At 58.6% G+C, this 14,075-nt stretch overlaps 1 protein-coding gene across 1 annotated transcript in view; it reads right to left on the minus strand.

Annotated features, from left to right (window-relative positions):
• Nucleotides 1-1,762: 1,762 nt before the first annotated feature.
• Nucleotides 1,763-14,075, minus strand: part of TESC (tescalcin) — a 46,128-nt gene continuing 33,815 nt past the window's right edge. The window contains exons 4-8 of the mRNA XM_046641026.1: nucleotides 9,936-10,075; nucleotides 8,504-8,565; nucleotides 8,296-8,403; nucleotides 4,272-4,319; nucleotides 1,763-2,043 (exon numbers count right to left, since the gene is read on the minus strand). Of these exons, the coding sequence (XP_046496982.1) occupies nucleotides 1,966-2,043; nucleotides 4,272-4,319; nucleotides 8,296-8,403; nucleotides 8,504-8,565; nucleotides 9,936-10,075 (436 nt within the window). The 3' untranslated portion in view covers nucleotides 1,763-1,965. The remainder of the gene's footprint in view (nucleotides 2,044-4,271; nucleotides 4,320-8,295; nucleotides 8,404-8,503; nucleotides 8,566-9,935; nucleotides 10,076-14,075) is intronic.

Genomic DNA, 14,075 nt, shown 5'->3' on the forward strand with positions numbered 1-14,075 from the left:
CAGTCACTTGGGGCAGGAAGGACAAGCGTGTGGGGAGGCGGGAGCACATGCCTCTGCGAGGCTGCAGGGGTCCCTGGGGACGCTTCCTAGACAAGAACTAAGTGGCAGCAGATCCGTCCAGGGGACTTTCTAGAATCATCCTGCTGGCAGCCAGGAAACCCAAGACACTGCCCAGCTGCAGGGAAGGCCGGGGAGTGAGCAGGGAAGCCCGTCCAGTGGCCCAGGAAACCACCCAGGGGTCTGCTTGCTGGTTGTCAGGGCTGCTCTCCCACTAGGCTGCCAGTGCCTTGAGGGGAGCCCTGCCTGCCCATGTGAATGCCAGCACGTTGGTGGAAGTGCAGAGCCCCACAGGGACTGCAGGCTGCCCTCTGCTCCCGCCCAGAGATGGGCTGCGAGGCCCTAACCGCCTGCCATACCCGCAGGGCAGCCCCGGCCGGCGTTCTGTGGGCACAGTGGGGTCAGAGGCACTTGCTCACCTGTGACAAGACGCAGGCCAGAACCTCGGCAGCAGCCTGCCCTCTGAGGTCGTGTTTGCACCGAGCAACCAGGGCTTCCCAGGCTCCCCGCCGCCGAGGAGCGCCCCCTGCCTTGTGCTGTCCTCGCAGTCCTCCGTGCTGCACAGCCATGCTTGCCTGAATGCGCCTTGCTGTGTGTCTGCTTTGGTTTTTAAAAAGATTTAAACACCAATGTTAGCCTCACCCCAAGCAACTTACTTGCTTCTATGTGCATGCAACAGCTCTGGAAGGATGGCGAGGAAAGGGGCTGATGGGGCCCAAACGTGCATGGGGTAAGGACTGCGGCATGCCTTTCTGTACCTTTTAAATTCTGAACCCCAACGTGTGTTTATGAGTAAGGTAAAGCACGCTTAATATCAGAACTATGAATCAGAGATTCAAGAATGCAAATGATAGGAGTTGCCCGTTACCAGGAGGCCTTTCTTGGAAGACTAGAAAGGCGCCTCCCAGTGAGTGTCGATGGAAGAAACCGAGCATGTCTTGAACGTGACTCCCAGGGGAGGCCTGGCATAAACAGTGATGAGTCGTCCACAGCAATGGCAGCGCCCGGCCCCAGGTGAGGCAGCAGGTCGCCCCGGCACCGCCAGCCCTCTGCTGACTCATGGCCAAGGCCACCAACCAAGACTTTTGTCTCCTTGCCCCCACCACAGCCCATTCCCAAATCGGAAGGTGACAGCTAGAGTTGGGGGAGATGCTTACCTGGGGCACTCACCTCCCTGTTGTGCCCAGTCTCCAACACTGCCACTGACTGCAGAGTGCCGGCCCCTGCAGCTGGCCCCATCCTGCCAGGAAGAACCATGGGCACCCCCAGTCTGACCACTCGTGGTCAGGAGCCGCGCCGAGTCAGCCGGCCAGACGTTGAATGTCGGTGCCCCCAGCTCCACCAGGACAAGTTCGGCGGACCACCCCAGCTGGCACAGGCCGAGGGCCCCAGACATCTTCCCTCCAGGCTCATATGAGGTCATGACACTGGGGAGGCCCACCACCCAGGTCCCAGCCCCCACGGAGCAAGGAGCTGCTCTTCCTTACTTTACTGCCCAGGATTGAGAAGGCAGATGAATCCTCAGCTCTTACCAGGGAAAAGAGCAAACACTTTACCCAAAATAAGCCAAAAAAGGAAAAAAAAATTCCATCTTCCAAACCAATCTTTGAAAATTAGTTAGCTGCTGCTTGCTTCTCATATTCGGCCTCCTGCCACCAAATGGCCAGGCCACCTCAGTGGACATGAGGAACAGACAGGAGCCACGTTCATTAACAAACCCTTTTTTTAATTAGAGATAAAAACAGCAAAGTCCCACATACCAGACCCTACAGGGAGAAGGAGATGGGCAGAGGAGTGCCACCTATTTACAAGAGCCGCAGCCGAAGAGGCCCCACGCCTCGCGGCTCCAGGCTGCAGGGAGGCCGCCTGCGCAGGGCAAAGAGTGCACTTTCCTGTGGGGCGCGGCCGTCAGTGGCAAAGGGCCATGGCTTCCACGTTAAGGAAGCGGACGTGCATCTTGGTCTCGATGTCAATCCCCTGCCAGATCTGGAAAGGATGGAGGAGTGTGAGAGGGTGACCCCGGCTGCCTCGCACCAAGCAGCCCAGTTCCTCAACCATCTCCCTGCCCACCCTCCCCCGCCACCCACTGCCCCCGCCACCCACTGCGAGGTTCGGGGCGGGGGGAGGGGCAGGTGAGCAGCAGAGGCCTGTGTTTCAAGACGATGAGCTAAGCGAGGAAGCAAAACTTCCATCTGCCTTTTTGCTGGTTAATTTGGCTCTGACATTTGGATTCTCTCTGAGATTGTCACCGCAAGTTATTATTAAGTACAGAACCCAGGCTCTTAGTTGAATCCCACCCACCACTTCAGGCTCTGTGATTTTCATGCAAATTCCTTAACCCCATTAAACCTCCTTTTCATCAGTAAAATGCCAGGACCACCACCTGTGCTGCCCACATCCCAGAATGTTGCGGGGGCTCCAAGGGCATCATCCACAGAAGTATTCTGTGAACTGTTAGGGGCTGCGCAATTGGAAGCTTTCACGAAGCCATCATGGTTAATTAAAAGGTCACAACGGTTTGGCCTTTATGACCTCCCTGGGATGGGAGCTCACGCCCAGGAAAGGTAGTGCTGCTCAAAGACCATGTCCATCGCCACATACCTGGTACTGGTAGTGCTGTCACAGCCCATTCTGGCCAGGGCCCAGGGGACATTTGGGCTACCAGACCCTATCTGCCACCCGACAAAGCCCCACCTCTCCAAGGACTGTGCACTCGCCAGCTCCTTGGCCACTCCAGGTCCAAGAGGGCCTCAGACAGAGAGATGGTGGGAAGGAGGCAAACAGACGTGGTGGGCGGTGACTTCTCACTGTCTCCCTGCTTATATAAGAACTTCAAACTTTCAAGCTGCCACCCTCAGCATCTCCAGGGACAGCCCTGAGGCTGCAAACAGGGAGAAATCATTTTTTGCCACTGTCACTCGCCCGTGGTCTCCCAGGTGCTTCCTGGTCTCCGGCACCTGTTCTGGGTGTTGTGAGGATGCAGAGAAGGCAGATCTGGTTCCAGGTGAGCGGCCCTGACCTTTGTTGGGTGGACCAAATGTCCCCAGGGAAAGACACCTGGATACTCAGGGTGGTTTCTGCTAAATGCCAGGTGGAACAGGGTTGCTGGTAGGGCTCAGGAGAGGGAAAGAGAGGGACCAGCTGGGCAAGAAAGGCCCCCAGGTGCAGGGACGGGCTTGGGGAGCACTAGAGGCATGGCAGGGGCAGCCTTTTGGGGAAGAAGTTGGTTTCTCAAGCAAAAAAAAAAAATCCTCCTCCTTCACCCTGCCCAGCTCTGGGGTAGGGCCTGTGTGCGGGAGTGAGAGCTGCCAACCTCCAGCCCAGAAATCCCCTCCAGTCTTCCCATCATGGCCCTGTTTGTACTGCCAGCCCCCGCTCTCACCACTCCTGCCTCCTTGGCATTTGTTGATGACTGGCTGGGTTAGTGGGCAGGTCAGAGGAGACCACCTGGCCACGCTGCCCCTCGGCTCCATGGGGCTGTGGGCACCCGAGTCCCTGGCCTGGCTCCAGGCACAGGCCCATCAAGCTCTCTGGGTGCCCCTGGGCAGGCTGGACCCAGAGCCTCTGGGCCCCCTTCCCCCGACTTCCTGTCGTCTTCAGCTCCCGGAAGGTGTGGGGCGCTGCTGCTGGGGTGCTCAGACCCAGAGTGCTCAGAGCAGGGTGGGCTTATCCCCTGCCACGGGGTGTCTGCCAGTCAGAGCGGCGAGGGGGCCTAGTTCCCAGCCAGGGAGCACGTTTGTAAAAGCGAAGGCCCAGCAATGCCTGAATGTCGAGTTGGGGCTGGAGAGTCCCCTGCCTGAGGCTGGAAGAACGGGCAGCCATGTAAAAAGTGCCATCTACAGGGCACAGTAAAAGAAAAGCTAGGGGCAGAACCTCCAGTTGGCTCCAGTGTGTGCTTCTGAAGAAAGCTGGTACCCATAGAGGCATAGAACATTCCAGAACCCCAGTTCTGACTGTCAAGGGGGATGCTTCTGAGAAGGGGGACCAGGGCCTCGTGCAGGAGAGAAATAGAGTTTTCCTTGTATGCCCTTCTGCACTGCTTAAATTGTTCAGCCCATGTGTGAATATTATCCTTTCAATAAAAAGTAAGTGAAACCAGTTTACATTGTTTTAAAGGCTGTGCCCTTTCCACAGAGACGCCTGTCTCCTCCTGACCAGGGTCCCCTCGAGCCCCCACCCCGGCCCACGGCCCTCCCTCTCCACCTGACACCCACCTTCAGGAAGTCGTCGAAGGTGATCCCCTCGTACACCTGGTCAGGCTCCTGGGGACAGAGCGCACGGCAGTGAGGGGTCCAGCAGGAGACTGCGCCCCAGCCCAGAACACACATGGTGGGGCCTGTTTAGGTAGAGTCACGAGAACTGGATAGTTCCCCTCTGCTCAAGGCCAGTCACCCTGAACTCCAAGGTCCCCTTCACTGGCTGGAGGGGGATGGGAGGAGGGAGTGGGCCCCCGGGGAAGACCGAGTAGATGAGGATGGAAATGCAGGGGGTGGGCCCAAAGGCAGGGGCTCGCCCTCCCACAGAGCCCCCCCTCCGCAAGGTCCCAGCAGTACAGCCACCTGTTGACGCTCCTGCCATTTCCTGGCCCCGCCTCCTCACAGCAGCCTTGATAGGAGCCAGTTCTAGGCTAATCTGAGCTCACAGACCACTGGGGAAAGGGGCAAGGGACGAAGGGCTGGCCTGTGTGGCCCACCCCTGGCGCCCAGTGAGTCACTGATAACGTCGGCCTGCCGAGCCATGGGCAGCGCCAGCCTGTCTGCGTCTTCCCTGCTCTGGCACATGGGGACCTCAGGGGATGAGAGTGGCCCCTGCCCCTGTGCCGCCGTCTCAGGCGCTGCCACAGCCAAGTCTCCAGGACCTTCACCCCTGCCTGCAGCAGCCTTTGTGACTGAACGTCTGGCTGACGTCCCAGCGCCCATCGAGAGACCTGCTAACAAGCTCTCGGTCGTCCACGCTATTGTCACCACACAGCCACCAAGAAGGGGGCGATCTATACGTGCCAACACAGAAAAGGCTCCAAGACAGGTAGACAGTGGAAAAACCAAAACCAACAAGGGGCAGAAAGATGTCTGCAGATCCCCTGCGTGCAGGTTTCTCCCTGCGCCACTAAGCAGACCAGCACGCCCTGCCCTGTGCGTCTGTGAGGTCAGGACAGGGCAGAGGAAGAGCCAGGCCGTTCAAGCCCACGTCTGCACATCAGACGTAAACCACACGCGTGTGCGCACTGGTAGAACAGCCCACCAAGCCGGCTCCCCTTGGGGTCGATGAGAAGCAGGGCGAGGGCAGACCCTTCTCTTCTGTACCCCTCGGAAACTCGTTCCTCCGTGTATTTCAGAACAGTGGGCTCTCTGCTGTACCAGGCACCGTCTCGAGAGCTTTACGGGTGGTGTTACTAACATTAACGGTGACTCCTCAGCCCCCAGGTGGGTTCGGTTCTTCCTCCCATTTTACAGATAAGGCCACTGAGGCCCGGAGGCAAGGCTGCCTGTCCCGCTGGGAGCCGCAGCCTCCGTGTGTGTGATAGGGTCCTCCCCCCGCCCCTGGCCCTGCAGTTTCCTCTTTGTACTTCTTTTAATACAGAAAGCAAATCAATGTAGATATTTTTAATTTTATCAAAGCCACCCATTCTCAGACGCCTGGGCCAGCCCTGTCCCTGGGGCTCCCTGCTCTTTGTGCCCTGGGCACGGGGAGAGGTGGCTGCCCTCTCCCTGCAGGCAACTCCAGGGCCCCAGGGCGGCCAAGGATAGCTAATTAGACGAGGCCCTGCTGGCCCGAGACCAGGGCTGGAGGGTGGGCGCCCAGTGGCAGGGGGTGGGGGGAAGCACCCCAGGCTGAGACCCCAGCCAAGCAGCCCTACCCTCGGGCCGCGGAAGCCACAGAGAAAGCACTTTGGAAAGATCGTTGCCCCAGTCAGTAAGCAACTCTGCAAGGCCATTAACGTGGGGGTGATGGATCGTGTGTCTGGCTGCGGCCCGGGCAGAAACGTTAACGTCCTCAGGGGCCAGATGGTATTGAACGGCTGCGGCTGCCCCTTGCTCACAAGGGCACACAGCTCGTCTGTGTTTATCTGGCTGACAATCACACGGGAAAGTATTTTAAGATTACACAGAGGATCCACAAGTAAAGAAAGATGCCTGGGACACACACCGGGAAGCCAGCCTCAGCTCCGAAATGCCTCAGCTTCCGAGGCTGTGCGGATTTTATGCAGATCAGCAGCTGCCAGCTGCCAACAATTTTACTACAGCAAATTAAAAAAACTGTTGCCAATTGAAACTGGAGTGGGACAGGGAGTAATTTAAAGAAAGAGAGTGTAATTAAATCAAATGGGAATTTGGCTCGACAACCCAGCGGGGGATCCCTGTGCTCCCTATGGAGGTCACCAGCCCTTTCTGCGGCGGTTAACTGGCTGAGAGGGGTGGCCTCACCAAAGCCAGAAGCCTCCCCCTGGGCCCCAGAAGCAAAGTACAGGCCAATAAAATGGTCACAGCCCGCCGGGCCCCCCGTAGCCCCTGATGACAGGCTGGGGCACAGACAGCAGGTCCCAGCAGGAACCCGCCCCCCTCGGGCTGTGGTGATCTCAAAGCCAAAAGGTGTCTGGAGCGACAGCCACTTTAAATACACAGGAGCGAAGAGGGGGTGGCCTCAGTGGGACCACCGAAACCCTTGGGGGAACACTGAGATGGTCCCTAGGGGCTCAGGGCCACTGTGTCAGGATGACCAGGCTGTACTGGTCCTACAGGGGTGACTACTGAGCACAATAAAGATCGCTGCCCCTGAACTCCAGAAAATTCTTTATGTCCCTGAGCCTCAGTTTCCCCCCCAGTAAAATGAGGCGCTGTATGTGGAGTACACAGCATGGTGTCTGCACATGCCGTGTGGTCTCCCAACGGGAGCCGAGTATATGGGGCCCCCGGCCTGCCCGGAGCCCCCTGGGGAGTCCCTCCAGGAGCCCCCACACGCCCACTGCTCACACGGGCAAAGCGCCAGTTACCACTCCACTTACCATTTACGGGCACAGCTTGCTTTATTGCAGTTCGCAGATACTGCCTTTTTTACAAAACCCTCCACCAGCAAAAAGATTACAACTCGCCAAAGGCTGAGACGATGTTAGCATTTTTTAGCAATAAAGTGTTTTTAAATTAAGGTAAGTACATTGTTTTTTAGAGATAATGCTATTGCACACTGTCGTCTGCGGTGTAAACCTAACTCTTATAAGCACTGGGAAAGCAAAAAATTTGCGTCTCTCACTTGATCGCGATATTTGTTTCATTGCGATATTCGCTTCCTTGCAAGAGTCTGGAACGGAACCTGCAATGTCTCCGAGCTGTGCCTATTCCTGTGGCCCCTAGTGCAATGGTTCTTCCTCGGGGGCGATTTTGCCCCCCACTGCTCCCTGGGACATTTGGCAACGTCCAGAGGCATTTTTGGTGGTCACAATTTGGAGGGTGTGGCTGGCATCTAGTGGCTAGAGGCCGGGGATGCTGCTCGACACCCTACAACGCCCAGGACGGCCCCCACACAGAGAGCTGCCAGCCCCCGTGTCAACGGTGCAGGTGAGGACGCCCTGCTCTGACTTGCCTGAGTCCGTCACAGGCATGACCACGCCAGTTCTGAGAAATGACCCAGCCATTTCTACACCAGGGTGACCCTGACGAGCCTCAAGGAGTGGCCGGCATTTGTGTTCATGCTCCCGTGGTGGCCCTGCCTGCCTTCCCACCCCATCACAGCTCCACCCGCAGCCCCGGCCTGGAGCACCGGTGGCGGCCTCAGAAACACCTCTGGTCCAATCCTCTCGCGCTCTCCTTGGACCAGCGAGGGACTTCCACCCTCCGCAGCACACACCCTCCACTCCCGGCTCCTCCTGGACCCCAGACCACATGACCCCACACACCCCCTCCCCGCCACTTGTGAATAAATTAAAGCGAGCCTGTGCTGTTCGCTCACCGGGCCTGGCAGTGTGCCAGGTGCTCTCCTAGAGCCCAGAGAAGCTGCTTGGCTGGGCCCACAGGACCCCAGAGCCAGGCTTCCCTGCCTGGCCCTGCTCTCCAGGCTGGGACCTGTGGTCAGTCTCCTGGGAACAGGAAAGCAGGGAGGGGTTTCTGAGCTCTGCTCTGTGCCGGGCTGGGTAGAGTGGCGAGCAGGACAAGTATGGTCTGGCCTTCGAGAAACAGGCTAACTAGGGCAGGGTGGTGGCGGTCAGCAGGGGTGGGGTGCTCCCCTCCACCCCAGAGCGCTCACCATCTGCCCCACACAGACGCTGGCCGCCTCCATCATGGCCCCGTCGGCGATGGAGCGAGCCGACTCCTTCTCGATGTGGGGGTTCCCTGAGAGCAGCTCCTCCACCACCTGCCAGGCGGGGCAGAGACAAGCGTGACCTTGGGCCGCTATCTATGCCCGGGGCGGGGGAAGGCGCCAGGAGTCCTGGCGGGCGAGAAGCATACTTTACATTTCGATATTCTTCCAGGGTGATGCGGCCGTCGCTGTCTGAGTCATACATGTGGAACAGAACTGGGGTGGTAGGGAGAGAGAGGGGGCTCAGTCAGGCAAGACAGGGCCCAGGTCCCCTGCTTCCCCAGCCTTCCCCACTCAGAAATCTACCTGGAACTGAGCAAAAGACACTAAGAACGAAACCTAAATGCCAAAGCCATAGGGGTAAAGGGCAAAGGCCATGGGGCCAGCCTGACCACTTCCTGGCGGGTGACCATAGGCAAGTGACCTCACTTCTCTATGCCTCAGTTTCCCCATCTGTCGACCTCATGGTGGTGCAAGGGCTGGTGAGCTATGATGGTGGATCAGGACCAGCAGCCGCCTGGCACACTGAGCGTGGATAACTTGACAGTATCACTGACATAAAGCCACATCAGTGTTATTTCAAAGTATCATGCCTGACAGACCCAAGAGGACGGCCATCATCATGGCCCTGTGGCAGGTCACAGGCCCCCTGGCTGATCTGAGCCAGCCCAGGATGCCACGAGGGACATTAGCACTTCCTCTGCTTATACCACTCTTAGTGATGTCCCCTTTGTTCCTTTACTGACATCACTCAGCATCCTGCAGCCCAAGAGGCCAGAAGCTGAAGGGGAGGGGACCTCCCGGCCCGGCTGAGCCTCGGGCTCACGAAGTCCCCTGCACGGGCATTATCCGGCACTGACCAGACACCCAGCACTGTGCAAAGCAGTTCACAAACCACTTTAGTCCTCACATGACCCCGGGAGGCCAGGGCTGCCCCGGGCCCAGCTCACAGACTGGGCTGTGAAGGTCATATAAGTTAAGGTGCTTGCGCACAGCCACCCTGGTAAGGGAGGGGAAACCTGGGGTTTGGACCTGCATCTGCCCCATTCCACAGTCCCCATGGCCCCCGTGACCTGGTCTTTGGAGCAAACAGTAAGCTGGGCCAACACCAGGTGCCCCCTGGTCCGGAGCGCCACAGGAGGGCTGTGGGACGCCCAGCCGGGCAGTTCCCAGCAGCCCTCATGTACACGATCCAGATCTAAATACAGCCCGGCCGCCATGCTTACAGTCTCCTCGGCCCAGGCTGCCTCGGGGTGGGGCAGAAGGATGTCAGGAGTCATGGGAAAGTCCATGGGGGAAGGAACACGTGATGCGGGACACTGTGCTGCCAGCCAGCCCAGATCACAACCAGGCACGCTCGGGAGCCCAGGGCCCAGCGAGGCTCCTCCAGGACAGAGCAGCCTGAGGCCCCGCGGAGGCCAGTCTTGGGAATTCTGCACACTCCAGCAGCTTGTGCAAGAGCGAGGGGGAGGAGCTTCCAGGGAGCACCTCCCATGCGCACCCCCATGCAGGGCCGTGGCAGGACCTGGGGGACGCAGCCCATCCAGGTGTAGGCGGGGAAGGGTAACCAGGGTTGGGGCACGCACATCTCAGCTTCTCTTTCCGGCACAGCTGCACCTGCTCCTCGTCCATGGTGATGTCGATGGGCCGGAAGTAGGACATGATGGTCAGGAAGTCCTCAAAGTTGATCTCGTCAGCCACGCCACTGGGCCCCTTGCGCAGGTTCCTGTGGCAGCAACGAGGGCAGGGTGGAAATGAATTAAAGCCACGTCTTGTCCTTTCACTACCAACAGCTCACGAGAACTCGGCCCTTCTAGGCACACATGTGCCCAGATGGTTGTCTGGCCTCGGGGTCTGTTTCCCAAAAAGCTGCTCGTGGGGACACCGGGGGCCCCAGAGCCCCCATCACGGGGCTGCAGGGAGACAGACAAGTGCACAGCTGCTGCTGGGATGGAGGGCTGCCTGGGCGTGCTGCTCATACGTGGGGAGACCGAGGCACCGAGCAATCCATAACTCACCCAGGGTGCCTCTCCTGACCCTTTCCTTAGATCAGAGGTTGGCAAACTGCAGCCCGTGGGCCACATCCTGCCTACCAGCTATTTTTGTATGGCTCATAAACTAAGAAGGGTTTTTATGTTTTTAAATAGCTGCAAAATGTTTTGGAAAAAACCCCGAAGAATAACAGTATTTCATGACAAGTGAAAAAGAACATGAAATTCAAATTTCAGTGTCCACACATAAAGTTTTATTGGCGCACAGCCACACCTATTCATTTGCTCACTGTCGGGGGCTGCACGAGGCTGGCTGCGGAGCAGGAGAGCTGAGAGGTTGTGACAGAGACCATGTGGCCCACAAAGCATAAAATATTTGCTCTCAGCCTTTTACAGAAAGTGTGCTGACTCCTGCTCCCCGTCAGTGTTTGCAGTTCGAGTACAGTGATGGGCCGCGGGCAGCACTGAGGGGCCTGTGTGTGACCACAGAGCAGGTCTCCCCAAGGACTGCAAGTTTTTAATAAATAGGGCAGGTCGAGGGTGTCCCTATAGAAGTGCTTTTTTGAAGGGACAAGAAAGGGCTCGTGCTCCAGGCAGGGCTCAGGGAAGGGGCACGGGTGCTCAGCCAATGTGCCTTAGCGTGTCGGAAAGCCACCAGCACGGGTCCTAGCACAGAACAGCTGTTGAGTAAACAGCTCAGAGATGACCCCAGCCCACCAGGGGCCCCTGACCCACTGCTGCCAGACCCTCAGCACTAACCGACCCCAGTCGCGACAGCCGACAGCTGCTGGCGCACGTTGCCACTGGGCTGACAGCTGAGGGTTCCCCATCCCTCACTGTGCATCCTTGCAAAGGAGAAGCTCCGAGCTGGCTCAGGATGACTGACAGGTAAGGCCTGGTGCTTGTAAGTTACCTGGGTTCCCCTGGGTCACGACTGCACCTCCATTTAGTGGAATATGTTTGCCCTTCTCTCCTGAGGGGCCCGTCTACTCCCTTTCAGATCCCGACCGCCCCTGAAGTGTGCACCGCACTTCACAGTTTACAGATCTCGCTATTCCTAATTTTCCATTCCAGGAGATTTTCCAGAAACAGGTGGATCCCAAGCCTGGAATAGGGAAGGTGGATCGTGGAACTAGAAATCCGAGAGATCAGACGAGGCGCTCTTCCCCATGCTCGGGGAGCCAGGCTTTGAGTATTTTCCACAGTCTCCCCTTAAATCTTCTGTCTTATAAAGTTCCCACTGCTCCTCCTGACAGATTGTTAATCACCTCAAAGTCTTTGCTGTCAGGGACACAGGCCAAATTTACAGGGCAGGAAAACAGCCCCGGATTTACGGGCTCCTCAGAGGTACTTCTCACTGCGCTTGGTCACCCGTCCTTCCCAAGAGGTTCCGGCTGCAGCAAGAGGGATTAAGATTAGCTCCTGGGAAAATGTGACAGGGCTGGGGGAGAGCAGGCCACGTGTCCTTCTCCAACAAGGTCGAGCCCCAGGCTGCTTCGGCATCAGGACCCGATTTAGGAGAAAGGGGTCCCTTCCCCTCCTAGTGTCCCTGAGAGGTCCATCCACACGGCCAACATCATGGGCTCTAAAAGCAACAAGAGTGCAAGGGCTGAGGAAACCCAGACACAGCACCTGGAGCCAGCGCCACCTGCTCCCCACTCCGTTTCCAAAGTGGGGAACCCAAGGTCAGGGTTGGTGGATGAAAGAATGGGGGCTGCAGTCACACTGGCAACCCAGCACGAGAACGTTCTTTTTGCAAGGATGCCTGATTTAGAGCAGAATTTTCACTTCCTTATCTTTCTGATGATTGCATAAGGAATGGAGGCCCTGGAGGTGGGGACGAACCCCACTCGAACTGCCCTCCAGGACTGCCTTCTCTGCATACTGTCCTGTTCCCAAAGGGTCTTGGGAACCAAGGATGATGCTGCTGGTCTTTCTTGAAAAGGAAATCCGTCTCCAGCAGCCCCTCCAAAGTCCTCCCACGTCTCCTTCAGGACGAGCCGTGAAGGATGCACAGGACACTCTGGGGCTTCGCTACAGCCCCCAGCTGTCCCAGGTGCAGACTCCGGGAGCCTTTCCTTAGCCTCCCCTCCTCGGTGACTTGCAGGCTGACCCCCGACTCACCCGGCACAACCCTTTCTCCACATCCAGTTTTCTAAGCAGCTGCCGAGCCTGAGGCCCCACGACCTGCGGGGGAGGCGAAAGCCGGCCCCTCCCCAGCACTGCCCCCGCCTCCTGCTACCTGCGTCATCGTCGGGGGTGGTGGGGGGGGAAATTCCCTAGAGCAGGTGCAGCGTCATGAGCTGCCCTCGCTGCAGACCCATGAGTCCCCCGACTCCCTCCCACCAGGACCGCCTGTGCAGTTGGTCACCAGCTTCACGGCTCCTGTCTCTGGGATCCTGCCTGTCCTCTCCCGGCCCCTGTCCCGCCTCCACCCTCCCCCGTGGGATCCTCCAGCCCTGCCCTCCACATGCAGCCAGAAGGGGCTTTGCAAAACACAAAGCGGATCCTGTGGACCCCTGCCCAACTCCCTGCAGGGGCTCCCCCAGCTCTCGGGGAACCTCCACCGCCCTGCTTGGTGCCCCAGGAGGGGCAGTCTCAGCCATCCACCCCACGCCTCGCCGCCCCTCCCTGCCACACTCCCCTCCCTACATCCCCGCAGGCTTGTTTCGATGTCCGTCCACTTTGGGACGCTCAGTGACGCCTCCAACTCCACACCCCAACGGCCTGTGTCCACTCCACATCAGGGGCCGCATCTCCCACGCCGGCACCTCCCTCCCCCCGATCCTGCTCTCACTCACTCGGGCCCTGGCTTCGGGGCATACCCCCCTCACATGCCCCTGGCAGAACCAGGATTAGAAAGGAGGTGGGGACACTGAACCCCACTCCCACCTTCCCCATTGACTGTGACCTTGGACCTTCCCTCTCTGGCAAATGTGGCAATTTCCTGTGGAGGTTTCTCCGGTGCCGGCTCTCTCACCTCCACCCCCAGATCCAGCCTTCCCACCCTTCTCCCTTCCCGGGTGTCTCAAAGCCACCCACAGCTCTCCATCCCGCTCAGCAGCCCTGGCTCCAGCCTGGGGGGCCGCAATACGCCCCCCTCCCTGGGCTCTGTCCCCTACAATCCACGGGCAGCCAGAGTGACCTCTACGAAATGCAAACCTGGTCCACACCCCACCTTAAACCCATCAGTGCCCCCCATCGCTGCTCCGAGGTCGAAGTCAAGACCCCTCCTGCTGGTCTAGGAGCCACCTCTCACCACGCTCAGCCTCTCTGCACTCCAGCCAGGTCGCCTCTCTGCCACTCATGCTCCTGGACTCCCTGTGCCACCAGGCCTTTGCACCTGCAGTTCTGTTCTCCCAGAGCACCTTCTCTCCCTGCTTGGCCTGGTTAACTCTTAGTCATTCTCTCCTCAGGCCTCATCCCACAGGCCCTGGAGGAAGCCCTCTGCATCTTCCAGGGCAGCCCAAGGACCCCCCACCCCACCCTGTGAAGAGGTGAGGCTCAGAGAGGCTCAGTGTCCTGCTCAGGGTCCCACAGCCCTGGCAGAAGCAGAGCTGAGCGGCTCAGGCTCATACAACTTAAAACCGATCAGGGAGCCACCTCCCGTCTTCCTTCCTTCCCTTCCTTCCTCTTTCTGCCGGTTCCCCTGCTTCTCAGCCATCTTGGCAGACACAGGGTGCCAGGCCCGGGGCCCTGGCAGCCGGGGAGGATGCAGCCACCCAACCTCCTCCA

Source organism: Equus quagga, chromosome 15, assembly GCF_021613505.1.
Source record: "Equus quagga isolate Etosha38 chromosome 15, UCLA_HA_Equagga_1.0, whole genome shotgun sequence".
Taxonomy (NCBI): domain Eukaryota; kingdom Metazoa; phylum Chordata; class Mammalia; order Perissodactyla; family Equidae; genus Equus; species Equus quagga.